Source organism: Bemisia tabaci, chromosome 1, assembly GCF_918797505.1.
Source record: "Bemisia tabaci chromosome 1, PGI_BMITA_v3".
Lineage (NCBI taxonomy): Eukaryota > Metazoa > Arthropoda > Insecta > Hemiptera > Aleyrodidae > Bemisia > Bemisia tabaci.
In genome coordinates, this window is record NC_092793.1 from 71311060 (window position 1) to 71335848 (window position 24789).

At 35.1% G+C, this 24789-nt stretch overlaps 1 protein-coding gene across 6 annotated transcripts in view; it reads right to left on the bottom strand.

Annotated features, from left to right (window-relative positions):
- Positions 1–24789, bottom strand: part of RyR (Ryanodine receptor) — a 130121-nt gene that overhangs the window by 79360 nt on the left and 25972 nt on the right. For 2 of the 6 annotated variants that reach the window (XM_072306110.1, XM_072306111.1), the window contains exons 4-22: positions 23898–23948; positions 19876–19953; positions 18184–18259; positions 17788–17900; positions 16544–16649; positions 16314–16407; positions 15157–15339; positions 14457–14628; positions 13579–13748; positions 12089–12344; positions 10795–11292; positions 9532–9896; positions 8841–9051; positions 8442–8650; positions 7578–7818; positions 6929–7002; positions 3917–3996; positions 3452–3542; positions 2756–2876 (exon numbers count right to left, since the gene is read on the bottom strand). In XM_072306110.1, the coding sequence (XP_072162211.1) occupies positions 2756–2876; positions 3452–3542; positions 3917–3996; positions 6929–7002; positions 7578–7818; positions 8442–8650; positions 8841–9051; positions 9532–9896; positions 10795–11292; positions 12089–12344; positions 13579–13748; positions 14457–14628; positions 15157–15339; positions 16314–16407; positions 16544–16649; positions 17788–17900; positions 18184–18259; positions 19876–19953; positions 23898–23948 (3189 nt within the window). Of the gene's footprint in view, positions 1–2139; positions 2240–2755; positions 2877–3451; positions 3543–3916; positions 3997–6928; positions 7003–7577; positions 7819–8441; positions 8651–8840; positions 9052–9531; positions 9897–10794; positions 11293–12088; positions 12345–13578; positions 13749–14456; positions 14629–15156; positions 15340–16313; positions 16408–16543; positions 16650–17787; positions 17901–18183; positions 18260–19875; positions 19954–23282; positions 23298–23897; positions 23949–24789 lie in introns of all 6 variants that reach the window. The other 4 variants (XM_072306113.1, XM_019045586.2, XM_019045584.2 and 1 more) reach the window with 4 other exon arrangements.

The window sequence follows — 24789 nt, forward strand, 5'->3', positions numbered from 1 at the left end:
CTCTCGCAACTAAGCAAGGGCTATTTTAAAAATGTCTGGTATAGTACAGCACCTTTACTCTAATTTTTTAGATGAAAATTTTCATCAGTAATTATGGTTATATTTCAGGATATTTTTAATGTATGAATGAATTAATTAACGGGTCAGGGAATGACAAGCCACATGAAAATCAGGGTGCTTGTTAAAAGAGACTGAAAAGAAACATACAAAAGAACATTTTCAACAATGGAGCGCTAGACAACATGCAAATTGAGGCATTATGATTAATTTTTTCTCAGAAAAATTTCACGTAGAACACAATTTGTACAACAAAAATTACCGAAAGTAACTCTTGACGAGGATATTGACGTTTTTCAATAAATCGATTCAAAGTTACCGCTTATAAAAACGAACCCTGTAATCTCTTTGAGTGAAATCATTCTCTGAACATTACAATGACAGTCTCCGCCAGATGGAAATATGAAAACCTCAAGATCGGCGCTTTGGCTCAGCGATTGCACATTGTTCACACTTTGAACAGCACAGGGTAGGGAAGAAACACTGCTTATTGAGCCCAACCTGTGACCTGTGTGTGTCAACCTGTTGAGCCCATTGTAATGCACGATTCAATTCAAGTACTCTGGTTTTCCATATAAGCATAACATACAATTTTTCCTGACCAATGCTAAATATAAAGATATTGATTAGGAGTTGATGTCAGTATTTTTGTTGCACAAATCGTGATTTAGGTGAAATTTTGAGTATCAGAATGCTTAGTTTTGTTCCTTGTCTAGTGGTTCATTGGATTCTTTACAAATTTCTTGGCTGAGTCTTCCTCAAACTGTCAATTTAATGAGTGAAATTGAAGCTTAAGTTGTAGAATTGGATTCTTATCCTATTACATCTGTCTAAAATAACATACTTAATATGTAAGATAGAATGAAAAATAAATAAATGGGATAAGAATTCAATACACTGATTAAAAGAGAGACAGATAAAGAAGAAGAGCCCTTTTCTTTCCTTTCATTGAGACTCAGAACAGTAAAAGGAAATTAAATTTACCTTTAATGTTTTACCCTACAAAAGCCGACTTTACATGTCCACTCACATGAAAAGAGGAACTAACATGAGGACTATGTTCAAACTCAAATTATATGTTTTCTCCTCCTAAAAATTCATAATTGTATTTTTATTGTAATATAAACAAATAACGACTACCTGATGGAATTTTAACAACGCCCACTCAAAAGGCAATCGTTGGTGATTGAAGCAATTTTTTACTGAGAAGAATTGTGTCTTTTTCTGAGTGATTGAACAACGATGTATGATACTTGTATAATAGGATCATTGAAAGAGACAGTGTAAAAGAAGAATTAATGATGAATGATGATGGTTGACAAAATTTGAGGCAACGAAATGAGCCACTCTGCTAAACTGAGCAAACAGAGGAAACTCAGGATTTCTACTATTTATAATCGGAAGGATCGTCCTGACTGTGGTCAAATTGGCATTAATGATTTATAAACTTTTTATACCACTCAACTCTTGAATCAAATAAGCTACATTTTTGTGTATACAACTATTTGCTGTGTGCAGTTTTTCTCACCAAAATAAAGGGATACATTGAATGTTCATTTGACCATGATTGAATCTGGGGATGAATAATTGAATAACCCTTAGAAAAAGACAGGAAAGACACGGTGACTTTCAGATCACTAAAGCCCCTTGGCTGGTACATCTGAGCACCTCTATTCATTTTAAGAGAATAAATTGAGAAAAAAATAAAAGTCATCATGGGTAAATGGATGAAAAAATAAGTTTTCATTCCCCTTCCTTTGAATTCGAATACCTCATGAATAACTCTCCTTTGTTGTCATGCTTTTTTAATAGTAGAAACCCTGAATTTAATTTACATGGTTTTGGTATTTGTGATTTGAGAAATTTGTGCGACAGAGTTACCAAGAAACTTAAGAATAAATAATACCAGTTTTAACATTTCAGCCAAGATATTATGCCCAACAACAGGATAAGAGGGATTCGGATGAGGAGTCACAGGTGATGAGGAGAAGAAACAAAAAACACAAAACAAGACATAAGGAAAGGGAACAGATAAGGTCACAGGTCAGACGTTGAAGGGCTAGCAAAATTAGAATTACTCACTGATGGTACTATCACACAAATCGAGAAAACATCCGACAATGTCTCCTACTTTATACTGATGACCAAATAGCTCTGTACTTCCCATGTGGATCTTGACACTCTATGAGTGAATTAAAAAATGATTCAAGGTTTTAAAAAAGTCTTTCTGGGAAAAGCTAATGATTGAAAATTATGATGCTTCAATTCGAATACTTATTTCGGGCTTATCTTACATTAACGGAGTTTTATACGAAAAAATTGCAATGAAGGTTGAAATTATTTCAACAGACACCTTGGAAAATGATATGACACATAAATCGCCGCAAAACAATCCGAAAAATTGAAGGAATGTCTTTTATTGAGCAGTGACATATTATTAATTTATTCAAAGAATAAATTCTCTGTTAAGGTTAAGACTTCAATTGAGGATTAACTCTTCTACAATTTTGAAACCAGTGCTTTAAGGGCAGTGTAACTTTCAGTTATAATAAATAGAAAGAGGAAAAAAAGTGCCTTACAATAAAAATTTAACAACTAAAGATTGTTCTGATAAGTCTAGGCTCAGTAACTCGATTAGCTTCTCTAGGAACATGGTTGAATACAAAAAAAAGTGTGATAAAAAGGAGAAAAGACTTACATTAAATCCATCGAAAGCCCAGGAATTTTCATCACTACCTAATTGATGTCCAGGACTGCAGTCTACTCTGGCCCAACCAACGCGCATTGGTCCTGTTGTTAGAACTTCAAATTCAAAATACCTGAGCAAAAAAATCTCAAAAATAATAATGATTTATTTGGGGGGAGAAAAACACTAATGATACACAAATTTATTTAATTTAGTCTCCTGGAGGTATTTAATGTGAGAAATGTACCTAGTAAAAAGAAATGCTGTTAAAATATTACATCCAGATTACAAAATCACTGAAATTATTTTGGAGAGAAAATTATTTACATCAGAATAGGTAATATATCTGTACTTGATTATTCTCATAAAAAAAGTGGGTACATACAACAACATGTATGTATGCCTGAAATTTAAGATGACCCTAGAAACTGCTTTGCCTTAAAACCTCCTAGAAAGTTTCTTGTATACATCAAAATCTTATGCTTCAGGCAATTTAGAGGAGATTTTAAATTAAGGAAGTTTCAAGCAGAATCTTAAAATTATGACCTGAAAGTTTGCTCTTGGGTGAGCATGCTTTAAGAGTCTTAGGGGGATTAAAGAGAAATGCAGCATCAATAATATAGCAGTTGCCGAGATACAACAGAAATAAATTTTAACCAAAAATATGATTCAAAAATGATGTAAATATCATTGTGAAGAAACGATTACCATTTTCCGCTGGACACAGCATAGTTTTTTTCAACACGATAGGTTCTAAATGCCATTTGTCGCAATCTGTTTGCCTCTGCAAGTAGCGCAGCTGAAAAACAAATAGTAATAAAGGATGATCAAATCTACTGCCTATTGAAATGGAGAGGTATTCATGTACTTATTTTTTATAGTTAGCTCAATTTATGCAATTAATGAATGTCAGCACCTATAACTCACAAATTATTAGTGAAACTAACATGCTGAGGTAGAAGAACTTGAGATATTTTGTTATTTTTATTTTGGAGAGAGTAGCAGTAAGCAATGAATGAAATATTATTTTCCTGAGGGGTAGAAAAAAATTATACTTTAAACCTAATAACTGTAGATTGTAGATTCTTTTTGTTAAAATGCACAGTTTTTACAGATGATTTAAGATGGAGCTAGCATAAAAATTTAAAAATGAACATGAGAAAAGTACAATACCTTCGTTTGGATCCCCAGTAGGTGGGTCAAGCATGTATCCATACACTAACAATGTTCGCACAGTTTCACTAGCTGTGTCTCTGAAAAAAAAAGAAGACATTCAAAGAAATTTTACAGGCATGATCTTAGTGAGGAGCAGTTCATGTCCAAATTGGCTTGAAATTTCATAGATACTTGCACACATCATTCTAAAATAAAGTTCTCACCACTCCGAGGAAATCATACAGGGTTATTCAAAAGTTACGCACCACTGGCCATAACTTTAGTTCTAATTATGATATCGATTTGCAGTTTGTGACGTCCTTCCTCATATCGAGGGGGAAACTTTTTGAGGTACTTTTCAGTTCTTCACCCCCCCAGGGGGAGGGGGGGCGGGGGGCAACTCAAAAATTTCAAATGGCAACCCCCATCATGTGATACATCGTTAGAAAGAGCATGAAAAAAGAAAATTTTTGGCGCAAACCGGAAGTCGATCTGACCCCCCTGTCAAAAGTTAGGGGGGTCCAAAGGTTATTTAGGGGGTCCGTACCTTCATTTTTTAGAGTAGCTTCGGCGGCTCTTGGACATACCGTTTCTCTTTTCAAAGAGTCCTCGAATACTCCAAGTCTGATACCGAAGTCTTCATATTGCCCCCGGGCCACCAAAGCCCCCCCGTAGGGGGGGATGGGCCTGTTACAATGAAACATTGCATTAAAATGCGAAAAGTCACAGAAGAGCTTCAAACTTAGCATCAAATCCGAGTGGAACTTCTTGCCGATGTTAACGCAAACGCAGCCTGCGACTTTAAAGTGAGTTTTCAAAACTCTTAGCCCCCTGCCCCCCTCATTTTTGGTTGCAGAGCGGGTAAAAACCGGGAAATTCACTACAAATAATGCCCAAAACTAATGTCCAACTTGAGGAGGACCCTTGAAACGTTGCGATCAGTCGGAGCATTGGAATACAAGGACTGCCACCCCCTTAAAGTACGGAAACATCCAAAACACCCCCGCTGCCCCCCTCATTTTTCGTTGCGGAGCGGGTAAAAACCGGGAAAATCGCCAGAAATGATGCCCGAAACCACTGTAGAACTTGACGAGAACCCTTGAAACGTTGCGCTCAGTCGGAGAACTGCAACACAGGAACTGCCGCCCACTTTAAGGACGGAAACATCCATAAAACCCCCGCTGCCCCCCTCTTTTTTCGTTGCAGAGCTGGTAAGAACCGGTTCATCATTTCTGGCGATTTTCCCGGTTTTTACCCGCTCTGCAACGAAAAATGAGGGGGGCAGCGGGGGTTTTATGGATGTTTCCGTCCTTAAAGTGGGCGGCAGTCCCTATATTTCAATGCTCCGCCTGGTCGCGACGTTTCAAGGGTCCTCGTCTTGTTGGACAGTGGTTTCGGGCATCATTTCTGGCGATTTTCCCGGTTTTCACCCGCTCCGCAACGAAAAATGAGGGGGGCAGCGGGGGTGTTTTGGATGTTTCCGTACTTTAAGGGGGTGGCAGTCCTTGTATTCCAATGCTCCGACTGGTCGCAACGTTTCAAGGGTCCTCCTCAAGTTGGACATTAGTTTCGGGCATTATTTGTAGTGAATTTCCCGGTTTTTACCCGCTCTGCAACCAAAAATGAGGGGGGCAGGGGGCTAAGAGTTTTGAAAACTCACTTTAAAGTCGCAGGCTGCGTTTGCGTTAACATCGGCAAGAAGTTCCACTCGGATTTGATGCTAAGTTTGAAGCTCTTCTGTGACTTTTCGCATTTTAATGCAATGTTTCATTGTAACAGGCCCATCCCCCCCTACGGGGGGGCTGTGGTGGCCCGGGGGCAATATGAAGACTTCGGTATCAGACTTGGAGTATTCGAGGACTCTTTGAAAAGAGAAACGGTATGTCCAAGAGCCGCCGAAGCTACTCTAAAAAATGAAGGTACGGACCCCCTAAATAACCTTTGGACCCCCCTAACTTTTGACAGGGGGGTCAGATCGACTTCCGGTTTGCGCCAAAAATTTTCTTTTTTCATGCTCTTTCTAACGATGTATCACATGATGGGGGTTGCCATTTGAAATTTTTGAGTTGCCCCCCGCCCCCCCTCCCCCTGGGGGGGTGAAGAACTGAAAAGTACCTCAAAAAGTTTCCCCCTCGATATGAGGAAGGACGCCACAAACCGCAAATCGATATCATAATTAGAACTAAAGTTATGGCCAGTGGTGCGTAACTTTTGAATAACCCTGTATGTGCAGCTTGCCAAACATTTGTTTTTTTCAGATGCATCAACTGAATATTTTAGCTTGGGCTTAGATCTGAACAATCAAGTGTAGCTACCAGTCTCCCTTTATTTCCAAACATATTCTAGTATTACTCTTCTGATACCCCACTTTCCATGCATGTTTTGGCCTATGAGAATTTTTGTTTAGAATGACATGTTGAATAACATTAGACAAGAAAGTATTAATCAATCTTAATGGAAAATGTTCCCCATGAGCTTGTTGTATTGTCCTTGGGAGGAGATATAATCGGAACAATACATTAACACAAATACAAATTAAAAGTGTTTCATAAATATATTATGATAGTAATAAAACGATACTTGGTGTGAGAGGACCACTAAGCACATTCTACTAAAAAGTGACTACTATTGTAAGACTGTGCAAACATGGAAGAAAAATTTAGTAGACTTATAGATGTAAGCCTCCAGAATGATTTATTAGCTAACTATTGCACAAAACCTGGGTGACATCAGTTGGTTAAAAAAAAAAGGGGGGGGGGGGGAGGAAGGGAGGCAGAGGGAGAAACTTATTACTTTTCAGCTATTTCAGGAAGTTTTATAAGGGAAGAAGGATAGAAAGAAAACAAACCTTCAAGACTTGATAGGTTTTTAGGAATAGAATTCATAGCATTTTCAACAGCCCTGAACGAAAAATAAAACTGGCGAATTTTAGCAATATAATGAATTGATAATTTCTCAAAGCCAAATTGCAGAGGATCCCTAAGCAAAGTAGTAAATAATCTGTAAAAATGAGAGAGGGTAGATTATTACCTGTTAGCTTTTTTGATAGCATCATCAACTTTAGGGTAAGGTACTAAATGCGGGCTTCGCAACATATCAGGATCCTGTTGAAAAAAACGGTTTTTGAGATAATCGTTTCCAATGCAAAGCTCATACAAAAAGTGTTCAATAAGGTCACTCCCTTTTTAGGATTTACAAACATGGACTAATTTTAATGGTCTTGGTCTTAAAAAGTTCTGTAGGATATGCTGTGTCCAACAATTAAAACAGGATAAAAATAAGAAAATGCGGCCATGTGACGCCTTGACTTCCTTCTGCAGTGTCAATTAGCAAACCATGTCTAAAAGGAAACTTATCGCAAGTGGGGATCTCACAAATTTTGCAGACGCTGAAAAATCTGGATGACCAGAATAAAATACAGACCCATCTGACTTTTTCGCAGGGTAACTAGCTTCATCAATGCACTTCTGGTACCAAGAGGCCTCCTTCTTAATACCATGAGCATAGAAGTCATACTTTTGATTTTTAAGTGTGGACATCTTGTTGCACTTGCTCTGATGACTCAAAATATTGCCTGCCTGATTCGGCTTTCAAAAACCCAGGTTCTATCTATAGTTCAAGTTAAGTTTTTTGTTTCTCCTGGGGAAGAGGTGGTAATTTTGGTTTTCTGATTAAATACCTCATTTAAACCATAGGTCCATCCTTGCTGAATCCGTTCTTTGGCCCAGAGATTATGTGTATTTTCAGCCAACTGGTCGACGAGTTCTTCCATTTTAACATTCAATGTGATGGCTGCCAAGTCTAGCGGGGCTGGTTTGTACCCATTGGACTGCATGAATGGTTCATTTGGCAATCGTATCGTCTTTATTCGAGAAGAGGGCTTGTCCATAGTTATGTGATAACCCAGTGCTAAAATTGTCCTGCAAAAATTACAAAGGAATGGTGATTCATGACGCTACAAAGAATGTTACTGTGATGAGAGGAACATACATATCATTCATGACATGAATCTGTGGTGTATAGCTCTTACAGCTTTCCGGCTAGACTCACTGTGACCAACCAGCACTTTCCACGTTCATCACAGATTGGCCACCTCTCACAGTGCGTAGCTCTAAATCTAGTTCACTTCTTGCACCTTTGCTCAAAGGTGGGGTTACTGGATATTACACGTAGGCTGGCATTACATAGGTTGGCATAACTGTAGCAAAGACCTGTGATAGCTACTTCAGTTAAGACGCTATGTTTAGGCCATCATTTCTGATCGAAATGCAGGCGCATCCACGTATGGAAAAGGGTTCAACAAATTGTCTCGATAGGTGTAGAATATCAACATACTAATAATTGTAAAATATATATTTTAAGGATAGCAACAGTCCTTGACATTATTTGGAAAGTCTGGACAATCAAGTTCTGTTTAAATTTACAGAGATGTGATATTTAAGTTATCTGAATTAAATTAAAAGCATGAGTGAAAAGTTTACATTGATAAAAAATGAGATTAATTTACAGTTAATCGCATTTTGATACTTTGCAGTCAACTTACTTTAAAGTTTGAACAGCCAACTGTGAATCGTATCGTTTTTCTGCTGGGGGCAATCGATCGAATTGAACAAGACATGGATGAATCTTCCGAATGTCATCCCTAACTTCACCATATTGCCAGCCTGCTTCAATTTTGTTAAGTGCCCACATCTCATGTATGTTTTCAGCAAGTCTGTCTCGGATGTTCTCAATATAGCTGGGTAAATTTATCTGAAATCAAAGATGACAATTAATAAAATTGACGGTATAATTTCTTTTTTTGGAATACAATATGCTTCAGTTGCAGTATGAATATCTTGTAAACAGAGAGTGGGGCATGCAAAATTCCATATTACACGTAAGAACTAAGGATATTATATCAAAGCTACTTATCATACTGGATTGAAAATGGAAAGATTACCATCGAGGTATCAACAGGAGCTGGCACAAATGCAGTATCATCTTCGACAGGCCAAGGTCCAGCCAAGGTGCACTTGTTGAGATTGCCGAAATAAAAGCAGGGATCAATCGAGAGAATCTGTTGTGGAAGTAGACTCTCAACCAATGGTGAAAATTCTTCAGGAGGCACATACTTTAATCGACCATGGTCACCACCTAGTAAAAACCGGCAACTGAAAGCATATTGATTAGATGGTTACAATCAGATATCAAATTGATTTCCTTACATTGCGTACAGTTTGGAATTTGATTGATTTGATACTGCAATGAAAATACAAAATAAAGACACTGTCTTTGGCTCTCTGTAGACTTATGATTGCAAATAGAGCAATACTTTTGTACTACTTTTTCACTACTTTCTATAGTAATTAGAATGTTGGTAGGAATGGGGGCTGATATTAGTTGAATTGTTTATCCTCCTTTATCTATAAGGTTATCACATAGAGGATCATCTGCTGATTTTTTAATTTTTTCTTTACATTTCGCAGGCGAGTCTTCAATTTCAGGTTCAGTAAATTTCATTCTTACTATTTTACCACGATATGCTCGACCTATACACTGACTGAGGGAAATTTTTTATCACAAAAAGATATTGGATCTAATTAAAAGACACATTGTGAAAAGAGGGAGCGTCAGAGAAAGGATGAAGTTACCTTAATTTGGAAGAGCAACTGATGACAGGAAAGAACATTCCATCCAAGTTGAAATCTCTGAAGTGTCCTTGAACTGGCTGACCATTGAAACTAAAGGTGATAACAGGAATTGTTAAGTCTAATGCGCAACCGATTACATCCCCTTTCTTGATAAATGGCTCTGCTGCCTCTGCCACATTTGTAAATTTTCCACCTGTCCATAGATTAGCTCCATCATAACCAAACGAATAAAGATCATCGCCCACTCCATTTCCACCCCATTTTTCACCTCCTCCAGGGTATGGTACATATCCAGCAGTGTTTGCCCAACCTATTCGAAGGTGAGGAGTCATATGCGTTGTCTTCTCTATGTGGTCCAATGTAACCTACATTAGGAACCATCAAAAGCTCAATTAACAAAAATTTACGACTTTTAGGCAAATACACAAGCATTGAAAGTTTCAAACATTGAGAAATAGACATACATTGGAATTAAAACAGTATCTCATTTTCCATTTGAGAGGGAAAGCTGTCCTTTCCTTGAACCAAACTATATTTTCACATTTACAAAAAGTTGGGTTCGGCAAATATTCGAGTTCAAATATTTTTTATTGATATTAGATTCCAACTCGAACTTGAAAACCTCAAATTTTCGGACTTATTCGAACAAGTAGTGGTACATTCGAATATTTGCATAAGAATTGAATACTTCCCATTATTTTAGTAGTTCTGTATTTTTTCTCTCCGCAGCAAATCGGAATTTGTGCTAAAACGTTACCAAATTAAATATCTAATGAATTTATTTATTTCTGATTCTGTAATCTTCAACAATGATAGTAAATACTAAATTTTCTTTTTAAACATAATTAATTTTTGCGATTCTATCTAAGAACTATACTGAAAAGTTTGCACCAAAAAAACACTTTCAGTGCCCAAATTTAAATAAAATATATTGAACCGCAAGATACAATGTAAGGAGATACTATTTAATATATTAATTAAAACAAAATAAAAAATTTTTGCTATGAGTTGAATGACAAAGAGGTGTTTCTATACAATGTACTGAATGATCAAGCATTTCGATGCTGTCTACCTTTCTAAGAGATATATTTCTCACGGAGATTCTTTGAAAACTGACCACTGACAGTGAGATTTCATCACTGTTCCTCTTACACAGAAAAAATTGGAATGCAAACCATGATATGATTGTTAAACAAATAAAATTATGGCCGATTCAAATTGAGTATTTCAAAATGTGATAGTATTATGAAGAGGATAAGTTACCTCAAAATACCACTTCTGATAGACTGCTGAGCCCTCAACTCTTCCAACGAATATATTCGGACGAACGCTTGCCACATGATCCACCAGTTGCGTTTGAAGGAGAAGATTTTTCCCAGGCAGCAAAAAGTCACATATATTATTCTGAGAGCTCCTAACTGCGACTCCATTACCGACACAAAGAGAGCATAGGACATCTAGAACTTTTGGGTCCCGACCATGCTTTTCTAGTAGAGAAATGATGACTTTGATATGTTCATCGCGCATCATATTGAGGGCTTCAGGTGAGTCGATTAAAACACAGTGGAGTACATCTAACATTCCTGTTCCTTCGCTGGAGGCTTGTGAACCAAGCCGACTGAAAAGCCAATTTAGACGGTTTGAATTGGCAAACTGGGCACAGTTCGTATGGTTGCCTCGGATGATTGCTGCAAGAAGTTGATACAAGTAACCAGAGATGACCTCCCAACATTGGCCGGATTCATCTCCTCCAAGATTTACCTGAAATAATAGACATCTTCATAACTCAGATTCACAAACTTTACATCCTTTAAAAATATCACCTTGTGAAGGTAAATGATACAGACAAATTGAACTGAATAAATCATAGATCGGGCTAATCTGATAGGCTTAGGAGGCTTCAAAAGGTTTGTATAATGGGTCGTTTTGAGTTCAATTACCACAAAAATATGAATTTTTGTCAGTATGTTTTAATTGCATCCGGTAAATTTTTGAACCATTAATGGCATATCTATCAGATTGTGGCCGCCTGATGAGCTCAAACAAGAGTAAAACTGGTGGCAATCTGTCTATGGCACCCTAGCCATGCATTTGGATGTGCTTGCCTTGAACTCTCTCCCCTCTCTTATATAGATTATAGCTTCAGCTTGATTACTCTCATTTAATTTTAAATTTTTTTCGGCTTTGTCTCCCTTCAAAATAATGCAGACCAATAACCATTTTTAAATTCTGTTTTAGAAATACCCAGGTCATAAGTTAAGTGTTTTTTCTGCTTAAGTAGCTTTTAAATTGTTCAGATTTCTCCCTTAGATTTTTTTTTTATTCTGCGAATGCATTTGATTTAAAACTTCCAACTGATTTCTTGACAATTTTAAAATTTAGACTACCAGTCAAATGATTTTATTTTTTCTAGCAGTTCTAATTTCAACAGATGATACTCATTTTGAGTAGAAAACTTTAAAGATGATATTGAGCCAATTGTCTTCAAATTAAACCTTACAAACCATTGAAGAAAATGCATTTAAGGTTAAATAAATAAGACGCACTATGTACTTACCATTAGACCCTGGGAGGTTATGACATTGATCTTGTCAATGGCCTCTAGAATAAGATTGAGAATGCCTTCTTCTTGGAACAAATCTTGCCGATTCCTTAAGGCTCGTAACTTATTTTGTTTCTCTTCATGTTCCATGTCTTCTTCAGGCTGAGCAAAATAGTTGATTAAATCTTCTAGACACATGACCATTTCGTTTAAGTTTACTGAGGATGTAAATACTGATTGTCGCCTGTTGGACTGGAGCGTTTCTAGTCCTCTAAAAAATGAAAAATTCAGAAATGCTGAAAGTATATATTAAATGCCTACACATATTTCACTCATAAGTTAAATATGTAGCATCATTCAGAAAAAGTTGACGCTTGCATGCAAAACGCATTAGTAAAGCCGCTGTGGCTAAGATCTTTCACATAACATAAATTATTAATAATACACATTTGTGATTCTATAGATCTGACATGATGCCTAAAACGAATTAGCCATAGAAAAGCTTTTTCAAGAAATGTTTCTCATGTTGAAGAAAAGGGTTTACATTTGTTTTTCTTTTCTTTATCAACACGCATAGTATTCAAGGCTGAGTATTTCCTGCCTAATGACTCCGAAAATGTTGGTGGGAAAAGCAAGGCCTAGAAAGTCGGAAAATTTTGATCGGGAGTCAAAAATTTTAGCTCTAATGAGTATCAGTACAAGACTGAGGGGGGAGAGATTAACAGGTTTTTTTTGGTTTCGTTTGTTTAGTTCTTATTCCGTTTCCTGTTTCATTCCAGTTTATATTCTCATTTCGTTTTATTTTATATCATATTCATATCATCATGAGGTTAGTTTAATCCTTTGTTTTACATCTGATGATCTGACGATGATGCTGCCATCGAAATGGCCATTTCCATAATTCAAGTTTTTTTGACCTTTTGAACATTTTCAGAGTGATCAGGCAGGGAGAAATCAGACTTAAGGTTTGGTTCTTTAATCAGGGTATATAATTATGTAATATATATTGTGTGTGTATATGTATATATATATTCCCTCCTGATTGCCTGAATGATCAAGTTAAAAATACATGGACATTAATTACTTAATAACTACTACAATGCATAAGTAGCTTGAACTTGATCATTCAGGCAATTGGGAGGAAACACGGATACACATAACGATTCTTTTTCTATCATGTCATGAAGTTAAAAATATAAGTGAATCAATGAAATGCAGTGGTTTGAAAATTTCTGAATTTTGGTCGAGTTTAAAAATCGATTATGTTACATAAAAAATCGTAGACGAAACAATGTTACAGTTTTTTTACTGAATCTTTCATTCAAGGTAAGCCACATATCAAGTGTAGAGAGATCATCATACCCCTAAGTTTCTCAAATTAATTACGACCAGCTTAAAATTTCCTCTGATGCTCTTAAACGACCTAGAAGAAATAAACCCAAATTTCAGGGAAAATAATTATCTCAGATGGACTTAAATGGAACACTTGTAACAATGTCACTTACTTGATAAATTGGGTAAAAAGATGAGAGCATTTTCTAATAACTCTAGCTGTTCGGGATTCTTCTTCTTGGCTTCTACTAAAGTCTAATCCGTCATCCATTTTTCCTTCTTCGTGCAAGACAGCTTGCTTTTCCTCTACCTTGCCAACTCCTTTTTTTTTTGTTTCATATGACTAAAACAAGAAAATGATACATGTATTAGTAAGATATATCGCCGTCATAAGTCCGCAATCACACCTCTCGTTTGCAGTGTCTGAAAATCTCCACCTATATGTTATTTTTTAAAGGAAAACAAATTGACATCATTCCTTGAAGTTTGTGCAGAATTTTCTTCGCACAGAGAAGCAAAATCACGGCAGTTTTAAAGAATTGCTGTTGTGTGGTTTTCCGTTTAAAAAATAAAGTATGACAGGAAGTCTACAACGTCACAAACCGAGTCATGTGATTGCCGACTTGCACCGTCGATATGCTTTGGAGGAAATCTTTGATTTGAATATTTTAAAGAGCTGAAGTTATGAAACACTCGAACCAACTAAAACACCTCAAAAATTTGACTCATTGGCGAAAGAATACATTTTCAGTAAAAATTCAAAGGGACGAATGTCACCAGGCACCTGACATATCTGCAAATAAAAATCTAGTTTTTCACTTACATAATGGTTTGGAAGATTACTGATTGAGATTCGAAACATATTTCTGAGCTACTTTGTGAAATTGTGATGCTCTGACTTCAGATTGACTAATCGTTTTATGAGTAGGATGCAAAATACTCAAAGTAATGTTAAAAATTAAGAGAGCTATCATAGATGACAGGGGTAAAAAACGTTGTTACTGAATACGTTGAGAAGATGGCAGACACAGAAAAGCAACTCATATACTACCTTGTAAGTAAGCCATAGTCCTGTCTCAGAGTGTTGCACAAGAACAGTACTGTCACCATATTTGATGATGGGTGCTCCAATTACTTCTAGGTCTTTATCTTCCAAAACTACTTTCTGATCATCTTTTTCTTGGCGTAAGCAGAATGTTGATGTCGCTGTTGTAGCTTCATCTCTACAAACATAGAAAATGAAGGAATGAGAATTTCATGCAGTAGTGCCTTGTTCATCTGACAATCCGACGTCTTGACAGAAGCACACAGAGGAAGCGTGAGTTTTCTTATATAAAAAGTTCAAGAATTAAGTAACAGCTTTTAGGGTTTTTAAATAATTGATCGCAAGTGCCAAATTTTCAGAGATTGACTCTTCCTAGATTTTCGAAGGGTGTTGGACACGAAAATGCTTTCCTTAAAAAATTCAGGGAGAAGTTTGACCTCTGCTCATAAAACGTATGAGCTCCCCCACAGAGGTGTTTAAAAGTTTTGACACAATGTGAAAATTTAACACGTATCAGTAAAAAGTTGTGCTTTCTATGGTTCAGTAAAACTTCCTGCCTTTTCCAGGTTTCTACGATTTTTCGAAACTTTGTCACCTCGTTGATCAAGTGATTAGGTATGAAAAAAATTTTTGTCATAAAGAAAGAATAAAACCTACAAAAATCTTGGTTATTCACCAAAAAATTATTTATGAATGTATTTTTTACCTTCCGACTAAATGCAATTCATTATTTTCATTCACACTTAAATAGCGGCCAGTGGTGAGATGCCTTATTCTCATTGGATGGTACCAATTGATGAATGCTCCTGCCCACTTGGTTCGAGCCAGTTCTAGCCTCCACAAGGATCGTGCTTGAGACATTACACTACCTCCTTCATAAATCACAATGCTGCAAAAAGGAGAGAGAAAATTAGGGGGAGAATAGAAATTAAAATCGCACACACAATCGAATTAGATAGTATTTTAAAATCACAAGTGAGAGGAACAAGGAGTAAAAAGAGGAGAGTTACGGATAATGAGATCGACCATATTCAATTTATAAGAGACCAATTCAGAATTCACTTGGTACTTGGTACCAAAAAAATTTGGCGTACAGCAAACTATAAAAGAAAAAAAGAGAACAAAATTGATAAAGGGAACTAAAATTAGTGAAAAAAACTTGAGTAAGTAACATTCTTTTCCTGTAATACTGTAAAGAAAGCAGCAATTTTGAGAATAGAAGGGCACTTCACACTCTCTGATTTTTAAAACCAGTTTGAGCTATTGAATGTAAATCGGAAGTTTCTCTTACTTAGTAAATTATTTCACTCATTTATTCACTAGTATTAACTTTTTAGTGGTAGGTGGAAAAGGATGATGAATTTGTCAGTCACACATACAGGAACAGTTAGGGGAAAAATGAATTCTCTCGCGAACTCTTCAATCAATTTTCAAAATCTATGACTCCTGAGAAAGATAAAAGGAAGCCGCTAAGTTCTATTTACCAAGTGTTCACCAATTACTAACTACCGTTGTTTGTATCGTCAGTTTGTATTTACCAATTGTTTTTTCTTGATAAGAAGAGAGGATAAAATAGGACTTTTTTAAACAAAGAGTGAAAGAGGAGCTATATTTTAATAGAATCAAGTTCCTCAGAAGCCCAGTAATCTGTCCAAAACTTTAAATTGTTAGAGAACTGAAAGTGTGTTTAACAAGTCTGCTTTAAAAGAATCCTTCTTTCTTCCATGATGTTTTTGGGAAAAAAGCGATTCTCCTATCAGAGTTATTATCGTGAGAGAAGGTAAATAATTTCAACTCAAATTATTGTCAGGTTTTGATTGAAGGAGAGAGTCGATCCAGTCAGTTTCAACTTAATTTACTTACTTTTGACCAGTTGTTTCCGTCCAATTTGATGGAATTGTTAAACATTCATCACCACCATGAAAAAACCTTAAGACGTCACCCCCAAAGACGTAACCTAGACAGAAAAGGAAACAAATGAAACTCGAAAAAATATTTCCTATGGACAGTGACCGTGACAATGATAAAGAGAGAGAAAAAAAAAAACAAATAAACAAACCAACGTTCTTGCGAAAAAATGAGGTACCACTCACCTACATATTTCATCCTACTAATTCCGGTTCCATAGGGTTGTACAGACCAATGCGTAACATGGAAGGATGCATTTACCACAGACAGATCATTTTCTTTTGCTGTATGCTGTAAAAGTTTGAACACTCATTTAATTGAAGGACATGGTGTAAAATTAGTCTTATAAAAATAGAGGTAGCGCTCTAGAAAGACCTTTTTTTCTGCTGCTTAGTTTATATCCAGTTAGAAATTTTAAGATTGCCTCATACAATTAGGTTTCTGTGTTCAACTGAATCCTGAGAGATCCTGAAAATGAAGATCCTGGAAGTTGCTGATACTCAAGTTTTAAAATTGCAATTACAGGCTCATGATAATTGTCTTCATAAAAAAATAATGCATGATCAAGACAAAAAACTCTTTAATTGCATCGCTCATTTTAGAATATAATGTTATGATATAAGATTAAAATATATGCATATGAATATATAAGATAAAAACGGGTCATTTAAAAGCCGATGTTGTCCATTTTTCCAATTTTCAGTTTTTTGTGTTAATAATGCTTTCCAAGAATCGATGCAATCATAAAAGCTGTTTAAAGACCCCTTTTAGAGTCAAAGTGCCTTGAAATGAGTCTTTTCACAATATTTATGGTTGTACGTAACTTTGGAAAGTACCGCATACAAACTCAAAAAAACTCAAAATTAGAAAAAAGGGCATTAATGCTTTTCGCATGACCTGATTCAACTAAAGGCTAAAATGAAAAAACTATGAAAAAATTAATGAAAGCTCAATAGCTCTTGTTTGTGAAAAACTTATCATAATCAAGAAATTTGAACAGCTTTGTATGCAAAATGTCTTCATTTCATGATGATTATGAGGCCTTGTCTCCAACGGTACGTTTCATGGGATTTGTCCCCTAGAAAAATCTCACTTACGAAGTTGCAAAAAAAATTGAATGAGTCAATGCTAATCACAGTACCAAGCAGAGTCTTTGCAGAGTCTTTAGAGCAACTCGGAAAGAAGAAGAAGAAATTTTGTAGTTTTGTTTAACAGGGAAAAAGCCCAGAAGTTTCATTCCTGCAATTCGACCTCGGGACAAATCCCATGAAACGTCCTATGGAGATAAGGCCAAAAAGTTTTAAGGATTCACAGTTTTTTTCAAAAGTGCTATGAGGCACCTTTGTAAACAAGAGACAGATTCTCAGAAAGATGTCATGCTCTGAAAGAAGAAAAAAACTACATGAAACTGCAGAACTACGGCACATACCAGATAACGTTCAGTTGCTACAGATACTAGAATTAAGTCATCTCCAACTCTCACTTTCTCTCCTTCAGATCTTTGTTTTGAAGCAGGATGAACTGTCCACCAACACGCTTCACCTGACAACAGAAAGGTACCAAAATATCAAAATAAAATTGTAAAGCTGGGCATTGCAAACAAGAAAATAATTTGTTTTAATGCTCTACATATATTATAGATTTTAGATAAATTATGATTATTTTGGTAATTAGCAAAGAGGTAATGGAAACTGATAGTTAAAAACATGATGGGGAAACAGAAACAAGAAAACATTTTTAATTACTAGTATTATTAAGTATTATTTAGTATTATTTCTATTTTCAAGAGATAAAAAAGAGCAAAAGGAGAAAAGTATTAACGTACCTTGTGAATGTTCTTGCAAACCAACATCAAATGAGAGTTTGTCATTAGAAGAGCTAGTTGAAAGACAGGCGAGATACTGTAAACAAACAGACAATCAGACTGAGAAAAACTACACAAATTCAATGCATACATTTATAAGTCAAGCAGAAATAAGTAATTGCATTTTTTATAATGGTATGATTTTATGGTAATGATTAGAGAAGTTGGGTGACTGATAAAAATATCAAGATATACCCTGTCAAAATGGAGAAATAACGTATAACAATCACGACTAAGCAGAAAGCTTGACTTAAGACAGGTCAGCAGCCTGATTGTTGAAATTTATGTCGGCACAACAAGAATCGAAAATTGATATATTACACGGTGCAGATAGGGCTATGTCTTGTCTTATCGTGCCGACATAGCCAGTTAAAGTTTCAACAATCCGGCTGCAGGTGGGATAACTTGGGGAGATGGGCAAAAACTAGCATTTACAGGAAGCGCTGCAACTTGATTTACAAGTAGCACTCATAGCTTGTATGCATGTTTTGAATTTGCTCAGCCAAGTAACTGTCACTAATCCTTCAAATTTTCTAGTACTGCAGGTGATTAGAGGTGCCTATCCATCGTCTTATTCAGTGAGCCTTGTGAGCAGTTAAAATTGTATTGTATGCCTGTGTATCAAAAGTACTGCAGGATTAGTTAAATGGGAATACTTACTAAGATAACTAGCTAAACAGCCTTTGGAACCCAGGTAGTGCTGTGGATTGAGTAAAGATTTACCATAACCTTTTCTGGTGAGTTTGGTTGAAACATGTCTGTTTTAATTTTTTAATGATTTATTAAGTAACTAATTCACAAGTTGCAAAACTTTATTAGAGTTTTTTACGATGAAATAATTTGCAAGCATTGTGGGTAATAATTGCATCAACTTACATTTACACTTAATTTAACTTGTGCTTGCTTATGCATTTTATGTAAATTTTATATTATTCATGATGCAGCAATTTTGAACCTTGAGAATGACAGATTAGAATTGTAGATAATTTTTTCTCATAACTGACTTTTTGAACCTCGAACTGAAGACAGTGATAACTCCGGTTTGGCTTAACTATTTTCAGTGCTTTGTCTCAAAATGATCACAGAACACTATTTTACACTCTGGTGTTGTGATTCAATTTTGAATTTTTGTGAACCAAAGTCTCTTTTCATATGGACAGTCACAAATGAACTCCATGCCGCAATTAAAGGAGAAAATAAAAATAAACGAAAAATTAATAAAATGAAAAAAAAACTTCACAAAAAATCGTCACAAGAACTTTAAAATGGTTGAAGACTGAGCTATTTCTTTCTAATTCAACCTAACAGACACAGAAAACTCATAGCTCTTGCAATGCTCAAAGTGGATTTCAGGTCCAATCTAGAATTAAACCTACTACTTTTGGTTAAAAGTTAACTTTTATAAAAAGTAACAAGTTTTTCAGTCTTGATAACAATGCTGTAACCGTTAAACAAACTGGAAAATTGGGCCTGAATCCATCATGAGCATTGTTAGATCTACGATTCATTTTATGTGCAATGCCATTGTTCATGAGCTTCTCGTTTTAGACCTTTTCTCTCTGTCTAATTGCAAGTAAGACAGACAAGAAAAGGTTATGAAATGAAATAAACTTTAGGAATAATTATCTTGAATTAAAAGAATATTTAATTTACCATATCACTATTTTGATGTCGAAGCAGAATTGCATTTCCATACAGTAAAGTTCGATGACCAGAGCCAGTTCCTTTGCCCTGAAAACAAAGAATAAAAGAATAAGAATTAAAGTCACTCATAAATATTACCTCTGGGCAACAGAGAGCTATACTAGATCTAACATTAGTGGGAGGAGGACATTTTTATAATACATAGGGATTAAAAGTGGATTGGTAAAAGTTTAAATTTTCATTTGTGCTTTAAGCACACAAAAAAACAAAAACAAAATTTTTAACGAAAAATTATTTCAACTTAGACAAACATGTGATGCAATTGAGAAAAAGACTAAACTTGAGATTGAGTTAGTTGGACCATTTTAACCTATAGATGAGTGAGTAAACATCTCGAAAGGTCTCTGGTAAGAAAACGAATAACTGTAATACCAAAATCCAAGAATAAAAATTGAAAGAACAGAGTCTATCATACTGGGAAGGCCCAACTTTTTCTCAGTTTTGAAAATTAAAAGTGAGAAGCAAGTATTATGTTGATTACTTAGATGGAACTATGACTTATGATGAAAGTATTTACTCCAAGTTAGAAGGAGAAGTGTAAATTTTAAATATATTGTAAATATGCTTCTTAAAATGTTAACAAGTCAGGGCCTGACTCTAGAACGAGCTAAATGATCACTGGCACTTAATTACAGAGATCACTTTTCAGAAGAACTGGCAACTGAATATAATAAAGACCTTTCTTCTAAGTTTTTGAAAAGTATTTTGACTTAAGAGAAGTGACCGATAAGATTTTTAAGAGCACTTTACACATACATCAAAATGCAAACAGCATGCAAGGGCTCTGTAAATATTAGAATTTCAAATATGCCAAATTTGTTTAAAATCCATTATTTTTATTCATTATCTGAGGAGAAAAAAAAACCAAAATTATAGGGTCTTTCTATGACCAAAGTAATTAAGTGTCTTAAAGAGAGAGCCGATTCCACATATTTTGAAAGAAAGATAGAGATTAAATAGAATACCATGATTTGATTTTGGCATTCAACACATGTAATTTCTCTCATACAGAATGTTTGTCCCTTTGGATGGTGAACACAGGTTTCATCACTACAATATAAGTTTTTTTAATCAATTATTGGGTGATAGTTAGGATTAGAGCCTAAAATTTTCTACCAATGAGTATAGAGCTGAAAATTATTGATGCCCATAAACTATTTAAAAGAAGACGAAACAGGTGCAAATTCAGAAAGAAAGGGGAAGTTGTTTAATACCTGACAAGGATTAACATTGTGATCGAATACCTCACCATAAAAATTATTAGTTTGAGAATAATTACGCATTCTTTGTGAACTTGAGGGATTCTTGAAATCTGGTCGCTACTCTTAGTAATTTTCGTTACACTGATAAAGTTACAAATGCTTCAATTGCGTGTAGAAAAATGTGGAAAATTACTGTTAAATAATAAGAGTCAAATCAGATTACACTTTCTGCTGCACCTACTTTTTAGTTCTGTGACAAAAAAACATTGTGCATTGTACATACTCATCATAATTCATCTGTACTCTTATACTTGGAACTTTTTAATGTAGACTCAAGTTAATGTTTTAAGTACTTAGCTTCAGAAAATTAAACAAAACAAAAGAGTCCTTGGATTCGAGAATCACTCATTATGATGTAGGATTGGGACATTGTGCAAAACAGCACCAGAATGGTGGAGAGCAATCTGCAGATTAATGTGTACTTTTTCCGTTACCTGATGAGAATGATTCAATTTTTTATTCGAACAAAAAAAAAAAGCAAATTAGTTTAAACTCCAAGTTGATGAGATATTTACATTAATAACTTTGTTATGTGATACCTAAACTAAATGATGAACTTTTGACTAGAAGTGGAAATCTTATGTACTGCTCAACATAAAAAAAGAAGGTGAAAAAATTCGATGATTAAGCCTCCTAAAAATTGCTGTAAAAATTTTACACAAGTATTTGCTGAACTCAGAACACATACTTAACACCCCTGTCAAACAGGAATGAGTACAGCTTCCCCTGAAATTTTCGCATCTCAAAGTTAATACCCTCTACCTACTTGACTTTGGGTTAGCTTCCAGCCAACTTTTGAATTAAAGTACGTTTGCTGAATTTAAAAGCTGTTATCTGGACATTTTCAGCAGTCTACTTCTTCAATTTCAAAAGTGTAAACTGCAGATCAAGCTCAATGATGTGCATTAAAATCAAATGATAGAGCTTCATTCTCCAAGTTTAAGATCTTTCTTGGGCCACTTTCAATTTCCTGTACTTGTGAGCATAAACAATAAAGTTTCTTGACTAATGCCAATTTTACTCTTATAATGACATAACTGTGAGTTTATTAATATTAAAATGTTGAAACCAACGAATATGCATAGAATTACTCTAAATGGACACAGAAGAGAGACAAATTACCAAGCAGCTATGATATTGATAGAGCACATGACAAAGCTTCAATTACTTGATAGAGCTAAGTGCGGAAATATTTCAAACAAAGTTGCAATTCATTAACGGCCTTCCTTATTTGGACATATTTATGCTAAAAAGAACTATGTGCATAAGTTTTGCATGCGACATAGTTCCTTTTCGCAAAAATACGTCTATTTGTAACCATCCATGGGAAAAGGGACCCGAGTCCGGAGGGGCAGAAACTTTTAATCGAGCAATTTTTGTTGATATTTGGGTCGGCAGATCGGATTTTAATATTTTCATGGAAAACTCTCTTTAATGTTCAAAAGACTACGTTTTGAGCGGTTCAGTCAATGTATGTATCAATTGATGTTGTAAAGTAACATTGCAGTCTAGCACTGTTTCAAAATTGTAAGTACCCAACGAAAGATAGACCAGAATTTTAAAGAAACCTCTTAACAACGCTTTTTGCAGTGCAAATTTTCAACTGTCATGACATCGGTTCCCCTTGACATTTTATCATTCCAAAATATTCACACTTATCTACGCTCTAGCATCAATTAGCTTCATGAACTGTAGTCCCTTTTCCTACAGACGGATACATATAATCTTAAAATCTTATCAAAGAGCTTGCATTAGAACCAGAGGACAATACTAAAATTGATGCAGTGAAAAAACAATACTCCTGAAAAAGAATAAGTTGCTTTAGGTAAGTAAAATACTTCATCTGATGAGAAAAAAATTCAGCATTACGTGTAGCAACCTATATTACTGAAAAGTAACTAAATAATTCTTTTTTTTCAGGAAGAGTAAAGAGATGAGCTTTGAAACCGCACTCGAAAAATTGCATTGAGTATACACTAGCAGAGAGGAAAGAAAAAGATAGACGAAACCAGACAAGTTAGACAGAGGCACAAAAAACACTCTATTTATGCTAATACTCTGCTTCTTTTCCAAACTTTTATCAAAAATACTTACAATTGGTTCCTGTTCCTGTAAAAAAAAGTAAAGTAAACTCAAATGTGGTTCCCAGTCAAAATGATGCACAGTTTTTCTTTTTTTTCAAACCATAATGAAAAAACTTAAGATTTTAGTTTTTATTTACATTGAATTAAGGAGAAAGAGATGAAAAAAGTAAATTGATTACTTTCAAGGATTTTCTTTTAGAAGGCAAGGGGGAAAGTCTTTTTAGTTTTGGCCCGTGCATGTATTTACAACCTAATTCCTTGTCAGATATTGCAGTTTTGTGAAAAAATAAATAGAAATTAGGATAAGAATGAGGTCAATGTTTTGATGACTTCAAAAAAATGTGGCGTTACAAACATTTAAGATCTCATGCAGAAAAATATCAGACCACTGGGTAAATTCTTTTCAGGCAAGATCTTCGTTAAATGGCTGATTTGTAAGTCAGTGACTGAAATAAGTTCCATTCCTCAGACTATCCATCTAATTATGATGAGTAACGGTGTGATTGAATGAAAGAAATGTACATTCCCTTGCATATAGGTCACCATTCTACATTCGTTGCATTTTGTTGACTTGCTGCATTCTTTGGCATTTAAATGCTCAAAAAAAAATTACAAACAGACTTACAGGTTTGAATAAATTCAAAGGAATGACTTTATTCTTGGCCCTACGATGACCCTAAGATAAACGTAAAAAAACAACTATTACATAAATGTAAATTATGTCCGGTTTCATAGTTAAAGTTCTTTATCATTACTTTAGCCAAGCACTTTGAAAATGTCGACATGGAACTGTTTACTTGTGCACAATGAAAGTCAGTTCTGCTTTGATAAACTTTAATGAAATGGTCTTCAGTGAACGTCTCAGGTTTAGTGCTTCTTGAGTTGGTTCAAGAGTTTTAGGACTCTCATAAGGATATTAGGGACCAATTTAAACAAACCCACTCTAAAGAAATTTGTACTATTAATGGAATGCACGATACCCTTGAAAAAGTAAGTCTCAGCAAAAATATCAAAACAAATTTGTTTAGAACTTGTTTCTGACAAGAGATATTACGATTTTTCATTAACTTTTGAACTTTGTCACCATCTTGTTTCTTTATATTAGTCATAAAATAAAGCAGAGCGGTTTGATGAACGGGGAAGAATGGTGCAACCTACTTGTTAGCATCACCGTTTTCCGGTACTAAAAATATTGAGTTGATAATACTCTCCCTGCAAAGAAACTTTAATCTTCACCATTGAATAGATTGAAATTATTGGAGAGTTGCCAGGTGGAAAGTCTAAATAACGGCCTACCATAAAAAGTTAGGTAACTAATATAAGACTAACAATGGTTGTATCAGTCTGAAATTTGAATTTAACATCTATAGCTGGGGGAAAAAATAGGGAAACAAGAACAGAAATAAACGAAGAATTGTCTGCTGGGTTAATTGAAAACTCCAGTTGATAAGTAAAGTGAAGGAAAGAGGAAGAAGGAATTCATTTGCAAGAATTGATACTTAAGATAGTTCTTTTAA